The 24,966-nt window shown below is 35.9% G+C and overlaps 1 protein-coding gene across 2 annotated transcripts in view; it reads right to left on the bottom strand.

Annotated features, from left to right (window-relative positions):
• Nucleotides 1–13,078: 13,078 nt before the first annotated feature.
• LOC148944911 (galactokinase-like) overlaps nt 13,079–24,966 on the bottom strand; it is a 106,060-nt gene continuing 94,172 nt past the window's right edge. The window contains exons 8-9 of one of the 2 annotated variants that reach the window (XM_089099532.1): nt 21,065–21,185; nt 13,079–14,985 (exon numbers count right to left, since the gene is read on the bottom strand). In XM_089099532.1, the coding sequence (XP_088955658.1) occupies nt 14,818–14,985; nt 21,065–21,185 (289 nt within the window). In that variant the 3' untranslated portion in view covers nt 13,079–14,817. The remainder of the gene's footprint in view (nt 14,986–21,064; nt 21,186–24,966) is intronic. The other variant, XM_089099531.1, reaches the window with a different exon arrangement.

Raw genomic sequence — 24,966 nt, 5'->3', positions numbered from 1 at the left:
GCAAATTCATAATATTTTTCTTTATTTTCATTTTCTATTAAATTTAGACTGGCGCTATCCGCCAATAACGTTGGCTGCGCCTGAACCGCATTGGGGTTCACTACTTTTTTCCATAATTCCACTATTTCCTTGATTTCATTCGACCTATATCGTCGCATATTTCCTATTTTTGTTTTTGCAGATTCAACCCACTTATGATTTAAATTTACTTCAAGTCTGCAATCTCTCTAAGAGTAAGGAAACAGATTTTTGATTATTCCACGTCCTCTTTGTACTTAGATAAGAGGTTTAAAAGATTGCAACACTATACCTCCAGAAATTTATTTACTGTTACATTCTCTTCGTAACCTCTGTTACAATTTCTTAAGGTAGGGGAAGGGGTATTTGACGGGTACACAAGCCTTTCGTTCGCTACGTCTAATAATACTCTATTAGACCTTAAAAAATTTGCGACGATGATGGCTTCATACGGAAAATTGTTGCATATTATAAAGTTTGTCGGAAAAATTCCATTATCCCTTTTAGATTGAGGCTGATTGAACCTTTTGCATTCAATTTATGCCCTGTTAAGCTTATTAATTTGGTATTATTAAAATTCCTCTGTCGCCTATTTTGCGGAGGCAATATATTAAATACGCATGAGTTTATGATACTAGCCGTGGCACCAGAGTCGATTAAAGCCTTAAAGTCAACATTTGCCATACTAAAATCATTAAATATAGGAAACTTACTATTACTATCACTAAAGGATGATACTATTATTGGGTTGGACCTATAAAATATTCTAGGCCATTCTTCTGAGGGGCCTGACACGTTTCCCTGTGGATTTATTTCATACGTCGGTGTCTGCAATAGAGATTCTGATATGTCCATGGAATTTCTAGCTAATTGATTTCCATTAGTTTGCCGAATTTTCCAAGTGTTAATACGGGAGTTTGAATTGTGTGCGCCAGTGCCGTGTGCTGGCGTCGACTGTATCTGAATTTGGCTTGAAAAAATTTCTTTTACCGTCGGCAAATATTCGTTATTTATATACAAAATTCTTTCACCATATTTATTTTTAAAAGTATTTTGGTTTTCAAATCGATAATTATTTTGTCTTTTGGGAGAAGGGTTATACAAATTCTGTTCGTACGCATTGTGATGTACTGGTGTTTGCAATCTTCCCTGCCTATAACCTTGTGCACCATTGGCGCTAAAATTTATTCTCTCGAACAACTGGTTGCCAAAATTTTGCGTATTACCGACAGGATTCCTTGGTGCCGTTATGTCTCTAAACCTAAGGCGGCACTCTCTCGCGATATACCCAGGTCGATTACAGTTAAGCATCTTACAATTATGGAACTATTTCCATAATTGATTGGTTTAATGGGCTGAAAACGTACTGTTTCCTGCCTCAAGGGTTCTTGCGTTCTATTACTTTGTGGCACTGGAGAATTATCCCTTGAAAAGAAATTTTGAGAAGCCTGACCTTCAAGTAAGGCTAGTCTTGCGGTCGATTCACCTAGGCTTTTTATTATTGTTTTACTGTGATTTGCCACAATCGTATCAATTTTGATCATTCGTCCCACCTCCTGAACAGCAAAATCCAACGTCTGAATGTTTTGGATATTACCATTCTATATAAGTTTGGGGGGAGCCCTTGCAAAAAGGCTTGTAGTATGATTTTTTCATACAATTCTCCCGGACCTTTTCCGAATTTTGCTTCTACTGAAATCTGTATATTGTGAAGATATTCTCTTATATTCTTTGTATGGTCAAAGCATACCGTTCCGCGTTTTAATTTATTAGTTGAACTAGTTTCGATAAATCTATCTTTGAATGCCGTTAACAATTTGTCTACTGTATTTATTGGCAAATTGTCATCATCTCCTACAGTATTTTCAATTTGCTTTAGGAAGGTTAAGGCCTGCCCTCTTAATCTTAGGAGGACCATACCGACTAACGTTTCTAGCTCTGTTTTTGTTAATTCTACAAATTGGGCCAATTGGATATTGAATTTGTCAACATCTGTTTGTCCATCGTATTGCGGGATGGATTTTGTTATTTCTACATTTTTCGCGATCAGCTTTTGCGCAATTAATATTTCACTTAATTCTTCTGACATTTTTGCGTTTGAATAACTCAAAATAAATTTATTTTTTTCACTTAACCTATTTGGGGGAGACTGTTATCTCCTACGAGATAATCTAAAAGGGTTTCCTATTATAGCTTAGTGGTTATAGGCCTATACAATTTTTCTTATAAGCCTGTATCTATCCAATGATTTAAATATAAATTAAGAAGTTTGTAGCATAACTAGTTTACATGTTTTCCTCCAACTTTTCTGACCGCGCCACTTGTGGCAATATGGACCTTGTGGCAACCCTGCCACTTGTGACGCTAATAGTTAGCGCCACTCTTGTAACGCTATGAATTGCGCCGTTACTATTTTAAATTTGTGCCGCTAAGGATTACACTACTTGTAATGGCGAGTAAGATAAATGGGTGACCGCGCCACTTCCTATGGAAGAAAATAAAATACGTAACTATAGTAGGTTAGAAGTTCTCCAAACATCAATCTATCAATACCTCTAGTGTTAATTAGAGATCAGATTCCATGGGAGCGCTGCCTATGGAGTACATTTGAACTAGTTATCTACTGTGCGATGAGATACAAGCATATAATGAGAACAAGCATAAATAGAAAAGTAATAGTTTTATTGTGACTTACATTTCAGGTGTACAACAACGTCTTTATATGAGCAAGGCTTCACTTCAGTCAGAATAATAATTTCATAATTGCTCACAGAATGGTAGAAACATAAGGTCTGTCCTCATAATGCCTTGGTTCTGAACAATAATCCGAAAAACACTTTTCTAACATTATAAAACACTAGTCTTGATTCTGCGCGCTAAGAGCTATTTTACGATTGGCCCAAATCCTGTGGAGGGCCTGCTACCTTGTAATTACGTTTGCAAACTAAACTCATTATGCTAACTGCTCGTCCAATAATTTATTTTCCATATTTCGATGATTAAACATTCATACTCCTATGATAACTTAAACTTCCTGTGAACTTTGTATCTCGTGATTTTTTTATTGCCAAGTATTTTCGTAAAACTCAAAACCGTCCTCCTTGATTAGCGCCGATGTTCGGCTGAGAATAAAATGCAGTTTCTCTTTTGCTGATTAAGAATTTAGACTCAAGTTTGAAACGGGATTTAAGCTTAATTAGGGGGAGTTTAATTTATGTCGGAAGTATCCTTAGAAGGAAAGAATTTTGTTTTTTTTGGTATTTTAAATATATCACATATTACTCACGGTACAATTTCAATTGTTTATTTTTCTTTTTCTATTCTGCTCCTCCTTTACAATTAAGCTTTTTTTTCTTGACATAAGTGAATTTCTAACAATCCCTTTGCTGACTTTTAGTGATCTATCGATTAAACAATTACAAACGAATAAGAAAGAGTTGAGAGTCACTCCTAAACTTCAGTGGGATTTCTTGCACCCTCATAACGCAATGAAGGTTTCAGCTTGATATGGTAAGCCGTTCCTCATACGCCCTTATATTGCTCATACGCCCTTTGACAATTTTAATGCATAAAAATCCAACTCTATTGATGTATCTATTGGTATCACAGTTTCTTTTTCTAGAGTTTCGGTGGCTATTGAGACGAGTCGCTCTTTCTATACAGTTCGTTACCCCGAACTGTTTGATTATCCTTTATGTAGTTTTCAGTCTGATCTGAGCTGTTATCGGTCTGATCTCATCTGTTCTCGGCTGATCTGATCTGTTCTTTGTTCGATGTGACATCACAAACAGGAAAAGACCTATGACCCTTTCTTAATTGGAATAGTAAGAGACGACCAGTCTAAATTCTACGATAATAACGTCATTAATCAATCTTTAACATGAAACATGCAGAATGATTAAACCCATTAAATCCCTTTATAATGAGTCATTGAACAACTCTTTACGATGTTCCAGTGCCAAGCTACCTTTGGAAAAAAAAGATGCCGTTTAGGCAGAAAGCTGTAGTAGCTGCCACTTTTCTTGATTTTGAATTTCATTAAGATTCTACTACTTTTAGGGGTTATTTCCCCATTTTTGAAAATAAAGCAAATTTTCTCGGGCTCTAAAATTTTGATGGGCAAGACTAAACTTAACAAAACTTAAATGTTGAAATTCAGCATAAAAATCCAATTCTTTTGATGTATATGTTGGTATCAAAATTCCGTTTTTCAGAGTTTCGGTTACTATTGAGACGAGTCAATCTTACTATACAGTTCGTTACCTCGAACTGTTTGATTGGTTCAAAAATCAAATATCAATGAAAAGACTCAGTATGAAAAGACATAAGAAATGCAGTATTTTTGTAAAACGTTATTCTATGTTTAAATTGTTTTGTTTTTAGATTAAAAACGCACTAGAAGTTTTAGTTTTTGTTTCAACGAGCCCTCTCGCGACATTATAGGACCACTGGATCGATAAAATCACTTTAAGAAAAAAATAAACACGCATCCGTGGTCTTTCTTCTGGCAAAAACCACCAAATTCTAAATTATTGCATATAAGAGCTTGAAACCTCTATAGTAAGGTTCTTCAATACGCTGAATATGATAGTGGGATTTTCGTTAAGATTCTATGACGTTTTGAGGGTATTTTCTCCTTTTTTTGAAAATGAGGGAAATTTTTTCAGGCTCTTAACTTTTGATGGGTAAAACTAAATTTTATGAAACGTATATATTTAAAATCAACATAAGAATCAAGTTCTTTTGATGTATCTATTGGTATCAAAATTCCGTTTCTTAGAGTTACGGTTACTTTCTAGACGAGTCGCTCTTACTATACAGTTAGTTACCACGAACTGTTTGATTTAAGCCAAGAGACTGTAAGTTTTCTATATAGGAGTTTCGGACAAGGCAGCTCTAATAGTGTATTTTGTTTTTCGATCTGACGCTATTTTTAGGAGTTATTGGTTATTGTATTTCTTAGTTCTGGATGTGATAGTCTCTTACTAGGCTTAAAGCTACTGCTGCAACCCAGATTGCCATTAACTATACTACAACTATTACTAACAACTCATTGCAGCACCAAGCCGCCTGAGGCCAACAAAGCTACGCATGTTCCATCTCCATCCCGATCTATTCAAAGCCTCCCTCTTTACACCCGCCAACGAAGTTCCCATTTCCTGTAAATATTTCTTTATGAAGTCCTCCCACCCCAGACGTGGACGACCTGCTTTCCGTTTAGCCAGGTACCCAGAACAATCCTTAAGCAATTTCTCTGGAAAAAATCTAGCAAATCTTCATACGCTTTTCGGAGCATCCATGCTTCAGAGCCATATTTGACCACTGTCATCACTGTAGCTTCTAAGATTCTAATCTTGGTTTGCAGACTTATCTTCGTATTCTTCCAGACTTTTTTTAACTGTGAAAAAACACCCTGAGCCTTGGCTATTCTACTTTTATCATCTTCACTGCTCCCACCATCTTTACTAATAATACTACCCAGGTAAGTAAAGCTGTCCCACTGATCAATCTTTTCATTACACAACGTCATCTTTTCATCTTCACTTATTCCTAGCCTTAGTGACTTTGTTTTCTTAACATTAATTTTCAAACCAATACTAGCACCCTGAACTCGCAAAGCCTCTAAAACCCCATTCATTTTGCTCACACTTTCATCTAGGATGCTTAAATCATCAGCATAATCCAAGTCCAGGAGACTCTTTCCTCCCCATTTGATTCCGTGGTCTCCCATTGCCTTTCCTGTGCTCCTTAAAACAAAGTCCATCAAACTAATCCATATAAAGGGGGATAGAACACAACCCTGCTTAACTCCTGATTTAATAAAAAATCAGCTGCTAACCTCATTTCCTACCTTAACCGCAGCAGTCTTATTGTCGTACATAGCACTAATCACTTTAATGTATTTGTCTGGTATACCATACAAGTATAAAACCTCTACTAAAGCACCTCTATCAACAGAATCGAACGCTTGCTCATAATCTATAAAACTGAGGACCAAAGATGTTTGAAAACTTAGGCACTTCTCAATTATTAACCTAAGAGTGAAAATTTGGTCAACACATCCTCTACCTTTTCTAAAGCAGCACTGTTCTTCTCTCATATCTTTATCTACAGCATCCCCTGGGCTGAAAATTTTCACACTACTATGTAATTTTCGTACTACGAAGGCCAGGCTAACACTTTAGTAATAACTACACTAACTCCTATCATCTTTATTTTACAGTGATTTAATAAAAATTTTTTTAAAATCGCTAGGTACTTTTCCTTTTTCAAAAATCCTATTCATAATCTTCCGTAACTTAATTCTAGCCTCAGAGCAACCATATTTAAGAAACTCATTTACTACCCTATCAGCACCTGGAGCATTATTATTCTTTAATTCTTTTAGTACTGTTGCTAATTCCTCCTCACAAAACAAATCTTCCTTCACATCCAAGGTATCACAAACTTTTTCATTTTCCTCTATATTTTTTCCTGTAGCTCTATCTCGGTTAAGCAAGTTCTCAAAATGTTCGGTCCATCTTGCTTTAGCTTTTTCCTTATCGCTAATTGCCACCCCATTCCTATCTTTAACTGGGACACGTCCGGATTGACTACTACCTCTCAATCTGTTAACGTGCCAGTACAATATTTTACTATTATGCCGTCTAGCTGCATCTTCTAAATCCTCGGCAATTTTATCCATGGCCTCTACTTCACACCTCCTTAGTTCATATTTCAATGCTTTCTCCACTTTCCTTACACTCCTTTTGTTTTCATGCGATCTATCACTCAGATAATTCTTGTACAAGTCCTTTCTCCTTTCTATTAAACATAAAGCTTTTTCACTAATATTCTTAGCTGCAGTTCTGGCTTTCTTCCCTAACCTCCTGGGACCTGGTGTCCACGTCTGTGGACACCCCCATAAAATATTTTTTGTGCAAAGGGCTCGCCATCTAGCAAAGATTTCGTTGTTTCAACGTGCTCTTTGGACCTGGAAAGCCATCTACGATTTTTTTTAGAAAGTTTCTGCGACTTTTAGTGGTGTTTTTACAAACTAGAAAAGGCTAAAATAAGGAGATGAAATAAAGCAAAGGTAAGAAAAAAGAAAAAAAGAGAAAGTGGTGAGAACGAGTTCTGAGAAAAATCAGGTGTACTCTCTTGATTGTAGACAGTGCTTAGATAGTTTTAAAAGCAGTTAGTTTGATAAGTGCAATCTCTTGGAACTTGGAAAACCTCCATGTCCACGTCTGTGGACAGGCGGTTCCAATCGAGTAAAGAGCTAGGGTTGATTTTTCGTAGTTCAAATCTTGATTCTAATGGGGATAGCAGAGGCCAATGATTGTCTTATTTACTAAATTGACAACAACCTAGCCGCCACTCACCCATAAGAAATTGCCACCTCCGGAAAGTGTCCCCCCCCACCCCCATTCTGTCTCCCATACCCTTTTCTTCCTTACTTTATAAAAAACTTTTATTCCCTTTTTTACAAATAAAATCAACCAAAATCACAACCCGTAAGTCTGCTAAAAAATAAACTATTTTGTATATATTATTTTTTCATTGTTGAATATTTGATTATTTTATTTGTTACCCTTTTCATCTTTTTATATTATGTCATAAAAAATATTTTATACTTATAACCTCTATATATGACTATTCTATTGTATGTTTTTTGTCTTTTGACTGTTGTATTTTCATTACATTTATAACTATTTTTTTCCATTGTATTATTTTGTTATTGTATTTTTTTTTTTAATAGGAAATGCAAATTCTGCCAACTAGGGTTTGTAATAGTTATTTTTCCAATCTCAATCTATCTATCTATCTATCTATCTATCTATCTATCTAGCTATTAGTTTCAAGCTTACTGAACTTGTTCCTTTATTGTAGTTTCCCTTGATGACGCCCTTGGAATGCTCGATGAGAGTGACCTGGACCTCTCTGATTTAGATGATGATGAGGAATGGATAAAAAACCACTCCTTGTCGTCTTCAGACTGTGATGGTGAACCAGCTGTTGCAGCCATTCCGCCATCAAGCAGTTATGCTGTTCTTCCAGATATTGAAAATGAAGAATCTGATGATGACGTACCCTTAGCAACCCGTGCCAAACGCTTGAAGGCTGACAAAGTAGCAGCAACCTTGTCCTGGAGGAAGTCTCGGCGGTTCGATAATCATCATGGCCCGGACGTGGGCCCCGCTCATTTCCAGGACCACGACGATTGGAGTACAGAACAATTTTTTTTGCAATATTACCAGGAGAGCTTCTTCAAACGTATAGCTTATTGCATGAATTACAACTATCAGTTGGCCCACCACAAAAGCTTGAATGTAACTCCAGACGAGCTGAAAATTTTTGTTGGCATTGTCATCCTGATGGGGAACCTCAAGTTTCCTCGGATCCGCATGTACTGGTCTGGGAAGTTTAGGGTGGAAGCCATGTCACAAAAGATGACTCGAGACAGATTCTTCACAATCCGGTCAAACCTGAAGTTCGTTGTTGATTCATAAATCTCAGACGAAAAAAAAAACCAAAAATAGGCTTTGGAAGGTGCAGCCGATCCTTGACAACTTCAGGAATATCTGTCTCCAGTTGCCACGTGACAGGAACTGTTCAATTGATGTACAGATGATACCCTTCCAGGGTATGTTGACTCTCAGGCAATATGTCCTTAACAAACCTAATCCGGTTGGATTAAAGATTTTTGTCCTTGCCAGCTCCTCAGGGCTGATACTTGACTTCCAAATCTACCAGGGAGCCACCACCCTGGGAGAACAGCTGGTAGCACATGGCTTGTCAGCTGGGATCGTACTGCGCTTGTCTGAGACCCTACCAGAAGGTACATACCTCTATTTTGACCGATTCTTCTCGTCTGTTGAGCTCCTCGATATGCTGGCTGAAAGAAAAATAAATGCGACCGGAACTATCATGAAGAACCGTTTGGGTGCCAACGGCCCAACGCTTTTTACCGAAACAGAAATGAAAAGAAAGGGCAGAGGAACCTCTGTCATGTCTATGCGCTCAGAAAGAAAAGTAGCCGTGACCCAGTGGTATGATAACAAAGTGGTTCTCCTGTCTTCAAACTGCAAAGGTATAGAAGAGGAGACAGAGGTCAAACGGTATGACAAGCGCCAGGGGTCTTACGTGCAGGTCAAATGTCCACAAGTAGTCTCCGACTACAGCATCTACATGGGTGGGGTCGACCTTGTGGACCGCATGGTCAGCTATTACCGATTTGAGACGCGTACTAAAAAATGGACTGTGCGTCTGTTTCATCATTTTGTGGATGCTGCACTACCCAATCCATTTCATGAGCTGAAGGGCCATGGCCCAGAAGTTTCTGGTGACCTCAAACAGTTCATTGATCTTCGTTTCAACGTGGCCGAGTTTTTACTCAATTCTGGAAGCTCGGAGTGATGAGGTCAAGAAAATAGCAACGAAGAGCCGTTGGGTGAAACTCAACACCGTGTTTTGAGTGTGAAAAAGAGGCCAATCCCTCCACCATATGCCAGAGCTGCACTGCATCTACCAGAATTTTGTGACTTGGCGAATGCAGCCCGGTGCAGAAGGCCTGGATGCTGCAAAAGGTCAAGATGGATGTACTCGCAGTGTAAAATCATTCTCTGCTTGACACGAGACAACAACTGCTTCAAGAAATTTCATGAAGAGTAATGTTTTGTTTTCAACGTTTTGACATATCTCTTTTAATAGACGAAACAGATTTCTACTATACTCATAGCTCTATAGGGACCCAATGTCCACGCCTGTGGACATCCTCCAGAGGGAGGGCGGGGGGCTCAACTTTTTTTTTTAGTTGATCAATGGTCAAAATGATTTTTTTTAAGTCAACTACAAAGAAATGAACATAATCAGAAAAGTATTTCTATGGTCAGGTCTCAGGAGGCTAATACACCTTCAGCAACTTCACAAATTATTTTTCTAAAATTATTCCAACCATCTTCCACATTATCAAATTTTAAACTCTCAAGTTTAGTATTCAACTGTTCCTGGAAAGTTTCTCTCAAATTCTCATCCTGGAGTCTACTAACATCATAACTTCCCGGGAGGTAATTACTATATTGACTCGATATAGGGTTATATAAAGAATCAATATAGTTCTTTATAAATTTTGATTATGTAAGTTTTTATATTATAAGATGATCACTAGAAGATCAAACCATTGCACAATATATTTTTATATAAGTGGAAGTAGGTGGTATATGCAGGGACAGGGTATGAGGTGGGACACAATACTTATCTGCCATCTAGCATTCTTTAAAAAAATCCAATAAAGCCACCTAGTATAGTTCATTTACTGGCGGACATGACAGTTCTATTATTTTGGTAAGTTGCTATTTTCGTTTTTGAGAAAATTGACCTCAAAGTTTCGGCTATACCCCCCAAAAAATATTTAGGTAATTGTTTTTTGTGCTTTATTTTGTTATTGTTTGCAGAAATTGTGTATGTAAGATAGAAAACGAAAGCTAAAACATCAGGTCATGTTGTGTGGCCATCTTGTGGAAAAACACGCAACAGTAAAATAAATCAGACACAATTTGCAAGTAGAGGTCGCATGGTTTATGCTGGGACAAGGACAAGTGGTATATAGTGGGACATGATATACCAACCAATGGAACCTTCCGTTCTTGTTTTTTAAGATAAATGTCCTTTCTTTTTCTTTTTTTTTGGTTTATAATTATCCCCTTTCCTCTTTGTCGTAATTTTTAGTTTTCTCTCAATAGTGGTAACACCATTTTCTTTTACTGCGTGGGCAGTTAAAGTCACAAATTGTAACTGCGTAGTTCTACGAGTGAGTCAATTTTGCTTGAAATTGATTGGGAGAGAAAAGGGTAATAAAGTTGATTCATTTGAGGTGATGTTGCAAACAGTGAGGGGTTGCACTAGCTGGAAATAACATGTTTACGGATATAATCTATCCACAGCCCATAGGCGGCTTTGCCGTTCTAGGAGTAATGTTTTGTAATTATATTCAGGTCTTATATTGAGTTCAGAGAACAACATAAGTTCTGTCTCTCTCTCTCTCTCTCTCTGAGTGGCGTAGGCATATAATTAACATCCTCCTTCCCCCCCCCCCCCTACCGCCAACACCGGATGAATTCTTACACTTGGATTTGCTACTATTCTTACGCCTGAAGAAGAAGCATCACTCTCTCAATACCTGCTGCAAGCGAGCAGAATGTGTTATGGTCTGATCAGTTGAGACACCAGAACCCTTGCTTACAACTACACCGTTGCAAACAACAAGACTGTCCAAGACAACTAGACAGACTCCAAATAAGCCGGCATAGACTGGTTAGCTGGATTTCGGGCTCAAAACCCAGAGCTTTGACCTAGAAAGCAAGAGGCAATAAGTTTGGGGCGTGCCACAAGCCTTGACAAGCACAATGTACAGGAGTTTTTCTCCAATTTGCAGTCAGTTTTGAAGAAAACTCCATTTACAGCAAGAAACATGTTCAACTATGATGAAACCTCAGTCACCACTTTTCATGTTCTTCCAAAGGTTTTTGCCGAGAAGGGTAGGAAAATAGTGGGCAAAGTAACCTCAGCTGAGCGTGGCGTGCTTATGACTATAGTTGGAACCATCTCTGCCAGCGGACAGAACCTTCCCCCTACCTTACATTCCCATGCAAGAAATTTTAACTTCACATGATGACTGGTGCTCCTGCTAACTCTGCTGGAGGAGCCCCGCCTTCTGGATGGGTAAAACCCTGATAATCGACAACCACGAGTCCCACATCTGTTTTGCAGTTGTGCAAGCAACACCACGTGTACTGAGTGGTAGAGGCAGGAAGAAAGTCTCTACAAAGATTCTGACTGACACTCCTGTGAAAAAAAAAACAGATTGAAAAACAAGAATCCGAAAGAAAACATAAAAAACTATGGGGTAACAGGGCTAGAGGAAATGTTGGGACTGTTGGAAGAGCTGGAAAAGCAAAAAAAAAGTCAAATTTTTATCAATACATGAATCTTTTTACTATGTCCCAGAGTATACCACCTCGTGTCCCAAGATATACCACCCTTGGTACTTAGTGGGACAAATGGTGTAAGCAGAGACACCCCCTTTTTTTTCTTCTAGCTATAAAAGAAAAATCTGGAAAGATTACAGTTTATGCAGCAGTTATCAAGCTTTCATTTGAGCTATAAACCATTTTTTACTCCAATGTTAACCATTAATTTTGGAGGTTTTCCAAAATCCATCCCTGCATATACCACTCTCCCCTGCATATAAGACCAATATATGCAATGGTTTGATCTTCTAATGATCATATTATAATATAAAAACTTACATAATCAAAATTTATAATGAACTATATTGATTCTTTATGTAATCCAACTAGGTTGGTAGCTACCGCTGCAACCAAGACATCATCTATGTAATGATTTCTTATAGTATTTCAGTTACTCTGGGCTAAAGTTCGTTCCTTAGTGTATTAGAAAAGGCAATAGAACTTTTAATTTCCGTTCGAATGAGCCCTCTCGTGAACTTCTAAGACCAAGGGGTGGATGAGATCACCCGTGGTAAAAAAACAACAATAAAAAAACAAACCAATAAACTTGCATCCGTGATCTTTATTCTGGCTAAAAATACCAAATTCCACATTTTTGCAGATAGGAGCTTGAAAAACTCTACAGTAAGATTCTCTAATGCGCTGAATCTAATGGTGTGATCTTTATTAAGGTTCGATGACTATTAGGAGGTGTTTTCCTAAACTTGATGAAACTTATATATTTCAAATCAGCATAAAAATATGATTCTTTTGATGTAGCTATTGGTATCAAAATTCCGTTTTCTAGAATTTCGGTTACTATTGAGACAAGTAGCTCTTACTATACAGTTCATATCCACAATCTGTTTGATTTTGGAACAGTAAATTTCGTCATTTTAACAATATTGATACAGTAGACAAGCCTTAGGTACACTATGATAGTCATAAACAATAGATTAAAAGTAAACTTGAAACCATGCAACAGTCGATCCTGTTTAAAATTTAATTTTAATCTTCTTCAAGCTGATTTCATAAAACCTTTTCTCCTCATTATGGTGACTTATCTTGTTACATTAAAAAGTCTGAGCCGTTGATCTTAAATTAAAACCTAATAAGAAGAAGATGAAACTTCAATTTATTTGGTGTCGGAAAGGAAAATTCCAATTAGAGAAATGGAAAATCTTATAAAAACGTATATGAGGGCAGAGCTGTTCCCAGGGGAGACGCAACGGAGGCAGTTGTCCCAGGCTCCGTTACTCGAGGGAGAGAGGGACGCCGCGAGTGGTGAATTGCCCACTTTGATTCAATTCTTCACTTTGATTTAACTTTTTTTTGCTTATACTCGAGTCCAGAGGGGAAACTGTAATTAATTTTTTCCCGGGTGCCACCAACTCTGCGAACGGCTCTGCATGATGCTTCCTATAATGTGTAGTTGAACTTATTGCTGATAATTGTTTGTGGTGGAAATTCCAGACACGTTTCCGATGTTTTGAAGATAATTGTGGGCAGAAACGTTTTAGTAAAGAAAGTGTTTCCACGAACTAACGAAAATATGTTACTAACAATTAATTTCTCAAGCAAAATGAAATTTTGTTAAGTAAATTTGAGTTAGATGTAAAAAATTGGGTGGTATAAAAACGAAACTTTTACTTTCTTCATCTAATAATTAATTTAGAACGAAAAGTATGTTCTAAGATCTAATGATTTATTCATTTTACTTATTTGGATGTGTCCAATAATGCTTTAAACCTTTGATTATTATAAGATGTTCTTGAAACGATTTTTTTTTTAATTTTGTAGCAAACACATCAGTCAATAAGTTCTGAGACTACACTAGAAAATATAGGTCAAACAAACAAAAAAGAAAACAAAGAAATTTCGACAAAGTGCCCAAAAAGATAAAAAAAAACGATTAAAAAAAAAATTTAATATAGAGAATCAAAACAGTGAGAAAGAGGACAAAAATATGAGGATTATACAAAAAAAAACATACTTAATGTTTGTAATTTGAATTTGTGTTCAAGTTTTGATTTTTTTTATTCTTTGTTTCTCATTAACCCCAGTTTAGTTTTTTTTAGTTATTTTTTTGCTGTTCTCCCACATTTTGATTTCCCTAATTTTGATTTTCTTTTTTTATTTGTCTTCCTTCTTCTAAAACTAAAGACGGCATAGCCGAGGTTTATGTCAAAATATTGGTATCTTTTTCTATGATATTCACTGGCTAAAATATTTTGGTATTTTTGTTTCTTTCATTAAATAAAACCCTTCCAACAGCTTTTGATAACAACTGAGATAGCAGTTATAAGCTATTTATGTTAACTGCAATAAACAAGGCATCTACAACGTAACAAAAGGGTTAGCTCTACTTAATTATGTAAAGCAACTATTCTCCCCAATAGCTGGTGAAATACTTTATTTTGCAAGATGCAAAAGCAATAATTGCACTATTTTCAACCAGAAATCTAAAATGATTGTCTGGTAAATAGACTTTTTTTCTCGTGGATCTTGATTCGGTGTATTAATTTGACCTAGCTATTTCAGTAATTACTTTCTTATGTTTTCATTACATTTCGTTATTATAACCTAATCATAATCTTGGTTTGAAAGTGCGTTATTGATAATTCGGGCTGTCAAATTATTATGGCAAGCCCACCATCAAGCCTGGATATCTATTTCGAAAAAAAAAATTAGATTTCAATTGTTTATTTTTCTATTTTACTCCTCTTTTAAAATTGAGTTTTTTTTTCTCGACATAAGTGAATTTCTAATTATCCCTTTGCTGACTCTTAGTGATCTATCCATTAAACAATTACAAATGAATAGGGAAGAGTTGAGAGTCACTCCACAACTTCAGTGGGACATCTTGCAATTTGCCAAATCTAGCACCACCACTTGCAGAACAAACGAAGAGTGTAGCATTACCGGAGTATTCATTCATTATTTTGTCGGTTAGATTCTCCACAGCACTAGCCTTAACCTGAAAATGAAGATTTAAGTATTCCAAGATTCTGTTCACTTAAAAAATTTCGTCCTCTAGAAGACCTTAGAAGTCTACTCTAGAAGTCAAAGACCTTAGAAGTCTACTCTAGAAGTCAAAGACCTTAGAAGTCTACTCTTGGGTTTTTCAATTTTCAAATTTCTGGTAAACGAACGAAGTATTAAATACAAGTGACCTTAGTTTGGATTTACCTATATTACTCCCATGTATAAATGAAATTGGATCTATTTAGGATGGGCTTTAAAAACTCTCAGGAGTCTGCTATTTAAGATTGAGTCTGTTAAGACTCTCGAGGGGGGGTAAAAGATCTTAATCTGGAGTTGACCACAAAAGAAAAAACATTTTTGTAGCCATTTTTTACATTAAGTTGGTTCTAAAGAAAATTACAAAAAATTGTTTTACTTTACTGGCTAAGTATGACAAAACAAGAATATGCAGGCAAACGATCGAAAAACAAAGTAAATCACAGCCAGTTAAAAAAAGTGAAAAATGCAAATATTTCGGCTTAAACTCAAAGTTACAGCCGTCCTCAACACAGGAAGATAAATTAAAAGCCGATTATAGTCCAAAGTAAAATATAAAAAAACAGACTCAAGAAACAAGATTAAAATAGAAGATGTCCTTTCTGGAGCAACGGTGGAAGAGCAACTGAATAGAAAACCCGAGGTTGAATTACATTATAGTCCGCAGAAAATATAAAAAGATAAATAAAATTAGAACTATAATAGAAGAGATCCTGTCTCAAATAACGGTGGAAGGACAACTGAATCAAAAACCCGGTAATGCATGACGAGTAGATTTTATTGGGAATTTCTTTTTACAAAGCATGTTTGAATGCTAGTCATTCTCTAGGTAAAATCCATCAGGATTTTCAATTGTGTAGTTTTTCCTGAGAGCCCAATCTTGGCAGTATTTGTTTGTAAGAATCATCTTATAAACAAAATCTTATTTTCTTGACGCAAGCATAAGAGATTATTTTCATGTTTCTTGATAATACCCAACGTCGGGGTGCTACCATTTCGGCGAACCGTCGCAAGTACGAAACGTAATAACATCGAACCGTCAGAACATCTAACAAAATTTATAAGTGTATATAATAATCCCAAAAAACTAAAGTTTTAAAATTTTCGATATAATGACGGTTCGAGGTTCTGACGGATTTTTTTGTCGATGTTATGACGGATTTTATACTGCCCCTGACGTTCGTGCTCCTTACGGTTCGATGTTATGACGCCTTCCCCCCTACGTTCGCAATGCAAAATCCTCCACAAATGAATTGTAATCTGAACGAATTGTTTGTATTATAGATAGACAGATAGATAGATAAGTATATTAAAACCAAAATACGGCCGTGAACACAAAAAGAGCACAAATATAAGAAACTTACATCGGCGATCATCATAAAAAGCACAAATATAATGAACTTACGTCAGCCATCATCAACAAACACTTAATAGAAACATAACTTGTTTACAATTTTTTTTTTGACTGAAATCAAGGAACACCAATAAAAATTAAAAGTAACAGATGTTAATCCATATATGTGAGAGAGACGTGCTGCCACTTTGCCGGCCCTCTCTCTTTACGCTAAAGAGAGAAAAGGGCCGGAAAAGGGCTAGTTGCTCTCGAATATATTTTGACTCTTAAAAAGTGAACTAGAATTTTAAATTTCCAATCAAATGAGCCCTCTCTGAAGTTTATACGAGTATTCTTTTCATAAGAACCATATAACGCTAAAATTTGACTTTTTGTCATAGTTCTTTAAGAAATACTGGTCAAACGCAAGAGTCATTGAATTTTAATAAGAAATGTTTAGCAAGAACTTTAAGACAACCCCCCCCCGATTTATCTTATTATAGGTTGAAAAAATTTTATTATAGGTTGAAGTGTTTTTTTAGTTTTATTTCAGCTCAACACTTTAGTAACAAAAGATATATGCGATACAATTCCTCATTCAATACTCTTTGCAAATATAATCATCGCTACCGCTTCTTCTTACAACAGAACAATAAATAAGAATTATATTTGAATTTACGTCACCTTGGCTCGTCTTGGAATTAGACCCCCCCCCCATTTTATAGTTGTTCACTTAATTTTCCTAGACCTGATATAAATCGAAAATAAGTTAAGCTTTACTCGTTTTAATTAACAAAATTTCCAGATACCTTACTATTCTACAAATAAACTGAGGCGACGTACTATTTAAGACACCTGGAAGTATCAACTCATTTTTTCCAAATATCCCTTCTCTTATCGTAGAGAACCCCTGGCACTAGCTCAAGCAATGCATTAAATAATCCTCTTTAACTCTACAAAGCGGGCAATTATATCTGTCTTCGTTGGGATGTCTTTCTTCAGCATATCTTTTAAATCTTGCGTTAACTGGCACGCTGTTTCATTAAGTTGGGATCTTTATTGTTATTGATGTTAGTGTTATGTTTTTATTCGTAAAAACTGAATTTTGAATTGAATTTTTTACTAAAAAGTTTAAAAAAAGGCTCCAGGTGCGGATAGGGTTGTAAATGAGTTTCTTAAATATGGCGGTTCTGAGGTTAGAAATAAATTGCTGAAGATTATGAATATGATTTTTGAAAAAAAGAAAGCACCTAACGATTTTAAGAAAACCTTAATTAAGCCACTTTATAAGAAAGGTGATAAAAGTGAATGTGGTAATTATCGAGGCATTAGTCTGGTCTCTGTAGGTAACAAATTACTTAGTAATATGATACTTTTTAGACTGAGAGAGGCCGTAGACAAAGTTTTAAGAGACGAACAGTGCGGTTTCAGAGTGTCAACCAAATTTTCACTCTTTGGTTAATAATTGAGAAGTGCCTGAGTTTTCAAAGACCTTTGGTCCTCAGTTTTATAGATTATGAGCAAGCGTTCGATTCAGTTGACAGATAAGCTTTAATAAAGGTTTTATCCTTGTATGGTATACCAGACAAATACATTAAAGTGATTAGTGTTATGTACGAGAAAAACACTGCTGCGGTTAAGGTAGGAAATGAGGTTAGCAGCTGATTTTGTGTCAAATCAGGAGATAAGCAGGGTTGTGTTCTATCCCTCTTTATATGGAATATTTTGATGGACTTTGTCTTGAGAAGCACAGGAAAGGCAATGGGAGACTATAAAGTCAAATGGGGAGGGAAAAAGTCTCCTGTACTTAGATTATGCTGATGATTTAAGCATCCTAGATGAAAGTGTGAGCAAAATGAATGAACTTTAGAGGTTTTGCGAGTTCATGGTGCTAAAGTAGGCTTAGAAATAAATGTTAGGAAGAATAAGCCACTAAGACTAGGAATAAGTGAAGATGAAAAGGTGACGTTGGGTAATGAAAACTTCACTTACCTTGGTAGTATTATTACTAGGCGGTGGGAGCAGTGAAGATGCTAAAAGTAGAATAGCCAAGGCTCAGTTTTTTTTTTTTCACAGTTAAAAAAGTTTGGAAGAATAGGAAGATAAGTCTGAAAACCAAGATTAGAATATTAGAGGCTACAGTGATGACAGTGGTCAAATATGGCTCATAAGCATGGGGGCTCCAAAAAGCGGATGAAGATTTGCTAGACGTTTTCCAGAGAGATTGCTTAATGATTGTTCTGGGTACCCGGCTGACTGACTGTATTTCAAACAGTAGGCTATACGAGAAATTTGGTTTAATACCGCTCTCTAGGGCTATAATGAAAAAAAGGTTGAGGTGGCTAGGGCACGTTGTGCAGATGAAGGATAAAAGACTTGCCGAAGATTGTTCCTTTCGGCCAACCGTCTAGGGCTAAACGGAAAGCAGGTAGTACTCGTCTGGGATGGGACGACGTCATAAAGAAAGATTTAAAGGAAATGGGAACTTCGTGGGAGGGTGTAAAAAGGAAGGCTTTGAATAGATTGGGATGGAGGAGGAGCGCGCGTAGCTATGTTGGCCTTAGGCGGCTTGGTTCTGTGGGGAATTGTTAGTAGTAGTAGTAGTAGCAAAAAAGACCAAATCGATGAACCAAGGATACTCTGAATGGGGCTATTTTAAGCCTCGCTCTGCAGGTGAAAACTCTTAATTTTTGATTGCTGACGGTTCGATTATGTTTTTTTCCAATTTGTCGCTTGGTTGAGGAATATAGGGTAAAAAAGTGAATTTCATCTTACCGGATCCCAAATAGAATAAGTGGGCTTCAGGAAATATTCGTAATCGTTCAACTAGGGATTATTTTTTATACAAGGATAGTGATTGGGAGAAAAATACAAACACGTATAGTTTTGTGTAAATTTTCATCAAATTGGTAATTAAAGACCTAAAGACTTTCTGAAAATTGTACTGTCCAGAAAAAGCAGTTTATGATTCTAGCTCTATGATTAACTAGGGAATACCAAATACTGCTTTAATTTTCATCAGAAAAGTCTTGAGCGATATTTCTCCTTTACCGTTTCCTTGCGCGTCTCTCCATCTTAAACTTTACGAGAGACAAAGCATCTACTTACAAATAATTTTTTTTTTTCCAATTTAAATCCCTAGTCTCACATATATTAGCAGAGTGTAGGGGACTTTGGGGCTTAATCCACAAAAAAAACTGGAAGTATAAAGATTTTCCACCCAATTTTCCATGTTACTTTTCTATATGATTTAGACATTTTGTTTTATTCTCCTAGAATGAGTTCTTCTATAGGCAGCACAAGCTAGATGAGGTAATTATCTAGAATTATAATTATCTAGAACATTTGACGGTAATTATCTATAATGGTGACTACCGAGATTAACGGCATATGCGAATTATACGAATGGCTGTGATGATAGTTGTCTAGCAACTAATTACCATGAAACACTGTACCATTAGTAATTTTAAGCAAGTATCTAGAATAATAACTGCCAAGATTAGGGGTAGACATCTTCAATTGTTATCATCTAGCAATATGTTGTTATCAACTAATTGTTAACTTCAGTAATTGTTGGTAAATAGCCAGAATGATGAAGGCAAGACCACCAAACGTAATAGAGCGATTGGTGGTCTCGTAAACGTTTAAAGTCATATGGCGGGTAAGATGGTATTTATCGGAATATCCGATGGTAAATTTCGAAATACTGATAGAATTTATTAAATGATAAATAATGAAGAGCTGAATGGCAACTGCCTAAACACTATTACTAACAATAATTGATGGTAATTGTCTAGAATGATAATTACCGAAACTAATTGCATTTTACGAATTAAATAAATGACTATAATGATAATTGTCTAACAACTCATTATCATCAAACACTGTACCATTAGTAATTTTAAGTAAGTGCGTAGAATAATTATTGCCAAGATTAGAGGTAGACAGCTTCATTTGCTATCATCTAGCAATATGTTGTTATTAATTAATAGTAATTGTTAACTTCAGCAATTGATGGTAAATAGCTAGAATGATGAAGGTAAGACCACCAAACGTAATAGAGCGATTGGTGGTCTCGTAAACGTTTAAAGTCACATGGCGGGTAAGATGGTATTTATTCGAATATCCGATAGTAAATTTCGAAATACTGGTAGAAATTTTTAAGTGATAAATAATGAAGAGCTCAATGGCAACTGCCTAAACACTATTACTAACAGTAATTGATGGTAATTGTCTAGAATTATAATTACCGAAACTAATTGCATTTTACGAATTAAATGAATGGCTATAATGATAATTGTCTAACAACTCATGGTGAATAATAAAGAATAGAATAGAATGAGGATTTATTTTTAAATCAGGGACACCAAAACATTAAGAAATATAAACAGATAAAAATATAAACAAATAAAAAAAAACATATTAAAGTAGCTAAAATAATGTCATATCAAATCAAGTGCTGTCATACATTAAAGGTAATGTATGACACAGAGCTACATTAAGAGCTCAATGGCAACTATCTAGACACTATTATCAGTAGTAATTAATGTTAATTGTCTAGAATGATTATTTACAGAGCAAGAGGGATTTTACAAAACAATTGGAGACTTTGACTATAATTAGCTGTTTTTATCAGTATAATGATTACCAACTAATCAGTGGTTAGAAAATAGTCGATATAAAGCTTCTTTCTTTTGCTTACCAGTGATACTGTACAACCTCCGAAACCTCCTCCGGTCATTCTTGAGCCATAGACCCCGTCAACTGACATGGCAATATTAACGAGCTCGTCTAATTCCTTGCAAGAAACTTCAAAATCATTCCTTTAAAGAAGAATCAGGAGAAAAAAAAATTAAAAACATTAATATTAAGATACAAATGAAATGAATATTAAACATAAAGTGAATATCTTAGGCTTAAAATGGAATCGTGAGCCCCCATCTATTTCCAAAACAGGGGAGGGAGTCGATATTTTTTCAATAAAAACGGGTAAATTATAGAAATATACATAATTCATTTATTTTAACCCTTAGGTAGTTCATTTAGTGGACTTTACAACTGGTAACAACTCATCGCAGCACCAAACCGCCTGAGGCCAACGTACGCTCCCCTTCCATCCCAGTCTATTCAGAGCCTCCCTCTTTACACCCTCCTAGGAATTCCCATTTCCTTTAAATCTTTCTTTATGCCATTGTCCCACCCTAGAAGAGGACGACCTGCTTTTTTGTGTATGTATGTATTTATGTATGTATGTATGTTGTCGGAAATGTTTCTATATTTTTCGGGAACATTTGTATCTTGGGATATTCTTGCGTAAAACGATCTAAATAGGTCAGAAGTCTGATAAAAATCGTTAAGAACCTTAATTTTGGCTTTTGCAAATGACGTCATGTTCTATGTTATTACATCATATAAGCATTTCTTGTGACATCATATATGGAATCATATAAGTAATTTCTTATATGATGTCATGCATAAATAATATTGTTGAGTTTTCAACGCAACAGTTATTAATATAATATAATGTCTGTTGAAAGGCCCAAAAAACGAAAATTTGTAGTTGCAGTTACTATAAATGATGATTCCTTGGAACCAACACCTGAACTATCAAACGTGATAAGTTGTGGAATTTGAAAACCTGGACCATCAACTGTGACAACACCAATACGGACAGCTAAACCAAAGGCCATTGCTAAATTATCTGAAATAATCAAAATCCAAAAACGTATCAATAATGAAAATGAAGAGCAAAGACACGGGTGGTTGGAAAATATGCGAAAACGACAATTAGAGCGTGTCAAAAATGAAAATGAAGGGCAAAGACACACGTGGTTAGAAGACATAAGACACCGAACAAGAGAGGGAGTCAAAAATGAAAATGAAGAGCAGCGAGTCAATGAAAATCAACCTGGACAGCGAGAATCAAAACGTGTCAAAATGAAAATGATAACGATAATGATAAGGTTTGGGATGTTGACATGGACAGGGTCATCATTGCCTACCATACCTTTGTTAAAAAATAAAGGTTGGGCTAAATTTATTTCATAAAACGAACGATAAGCCAAGGTGTAACGAAGCAAACAAACTGAAAATGATAGCAATGATGATTGGATTTTGGACTTTGACATAGATAAGATCATCAATACCTACCATGCCCATAAAAATCAAAAATATGGACTGGATAAGTCGTTGGAAGAAAAAGAAGTTTTTGTCCCACCACCTGAACAATTAAAAGAAACAAGGGTGGTCGTCAATGCCATCCATATCTTGTAAAATCAAAAACTTGGACTAGATAAATCGTTCGAAAAAAAAGAAGTGTTTTTCCCACCACCTGAAAAATTAAAAGAAACAAAGGTTCGGCGATGTGTCTTTCATGATGACAAAAGACAAACAGAGGCAAAAGTTAAAGGTCCAATAAAATAAAATGTAATTTTACAAAGGCACCACTTCTAATTTAAGGTCTATTTGGACGTCATGACATCAAAAAAAGGCTAAAATTGTCTGCGTTTATAAGAAAAGCGACAGTGAGAATCAATATATAAAGTAGCATGTCGGGTACCCCATACCTTTGTTAAAAAAAATCAAAGGTTTGGCGATACGTATTTCATAATGACGAAAGATTAGCCGAGGTGTAACGAACCGAAAAACAAATTGAAAATGATAGCGATGAGGATTGGGTTTTGGATTTTGATATGGATAGGGTCATCAATACCTACCATACTTTTGAAAATCAAAAATGTGGACTGGATAAACCGTTGGAGGAAAAAAATAGTCCCACCACCTGAACAATTAAAAGAAACAAAAGGTTCAGTGGTACATCTTTCGTAATGATAAAAGACAAGCCAAGGCAAAATAAGAAGTTCTTGTCCCACCACCTAAACAATTAAAAGAAACAAAGATGGTTGTCAATACCTTCCATACCTTTGAAAATCAAAAACCTTGAGTAGATAAATCATTGAAACAAAAAGAAGTTTTTGTCCCACCACCTGAACAATTGAAAGAAACAAAGGTTCGAGAATATGTCTTTCATAATGACAAAACACAAGCTGAGGCAAAAGTTAAAGGTCTAATGAAAAACAAAATTTAAAGGCACCACCTCACAAGGCGCCACTTCAACAAGGCACCACTTTTAATTTAAGGTCCATTTGGACGTCTTGACATCAAGAAAAGGCTGAAATTGCCTGCGTTTAGAAGACAAGCGACAGGGAGAATCTATATATAGAAGCCTGCCGCGTACGTGCCGGGACCCGGCTGCGAAACCGCAGGGCTCAAGGTACTATACATATATATATATATATATATATATATATATATATATATATATATATATATATATATATATATATATATATATATATAATGAAAAGGAAAATGAAAAGGTTTATGATACCTTGATTTGTTTTGTGAGGGAGAATTAGCGACAGTACTAAAAGGATTTAAAAAATAATAAGGCTTCCAGGTGCTGATAGTGTGGTAAATGAGTTTCCTAAATATGGCGTCTCTGAGGTTAAAGATAAGCTACTAAAGATTATGAATATAATTTTTTATAAAGGGGAAATACCTAATGATTTTAGGAAAACCTTAATTAAACCACTGTATAAGAAAGGTGTTAAGAGAAGAGTGAGTGTCGTAACTATCGTGGCGTTAGTTTGGTCTCTGTAGGTAGCAAATTACTTAGTAATATGATGTTTTTGAGACTGAGAGATGCTTTTGACAAAGTTTTAAGAGAAGAACAGTGCGGTTTTGGAAAAGGTAGAGGATATGTCGACCAAATTTTCCCTCTTAGGTTAATAATTGAGAAGTGCCTTAGTTGTCAAACACCTTTGGTCCTCATTGTTGCCTTCGATTCTGTTGATAGAAGAGCTTTAGCAAAAGGTCTTATCCTTGTATGGTATACCAGGCAAATACATTAAAGTGATTAGTGTTATGTACAAGAATAACACTGCTGTGGTCTAGGTAGGAAATGACTTTAGCAGCGGGTTTTCTTTTAAGTCAGGAGTTAAGTAGGGTTGTGTTCTATCCCCATTTATATGGATCATTCTGATGGACTTTGTCTTAAGGAGCACAGGAAAGGCAATGGGAGACCACGAAATCAAATGGAGAGGAAAAACTCTCTTGGACTTAGATTGTGCTGATAATTTAGGCATCCTAGATGAAAGAGTGAGCAAAATGAATGAAATTTTAAAGGCTTTGCGAGTTCAGTGTGCTAGAATAGGTTTGAAAATTAATGTTAAGAAGACAAAGTCACGAAGGCTAAGCATAATTGAAGATGAAAAGGTGACGTTGGGTAACGAAAAGATTGATCAGGTGGGCAGCTTCACTTACCTTGGTAGTATTATTAGTAAGGACGGTGTGAGCAGTGAAGAGGTTAAAAGTAGAATAGTCAAGGCTCAGGGTGTTTTTTCATAGTTAAAAAGTTTGGAAGAATAGGAAGATCAGTCTGCAAGCAAAGATTAGAATATTAGAGGCTACAGTGATGACAGTGATCAAATATCGTAAAAGCTCAGGGTATTTTTTCATAGGTAAAAAAGTTTAAAAGAATATGAAGATAAGTCTGCAAACTAAGATTAGAATATTAGAAGCTACAGTGATGACAGCGGTAAA

The sequence above is a fragment of the Artemia sp. Qi Xiang Cuo genome, chromosome 13 (assembly GCF_049724085.1).
Source record: "Artemia sp. Qi Xiang Cuo chromosome 13, ASM4972408v1, whole genome shotgun sequence".
NCBI classification, from domain to species: Eukaryota; Metazoa; Arthropoda; class Branchiopoda; order Anostraca; family Artemiidae; genus Artemia; species Artemia sp. Qi Xiang Cuo.
The sequence above is the reverse complement of the archived record's forward strand: the minus strand, read 5'-3'. Positions and strand labels throughout refer to the sequence as shown.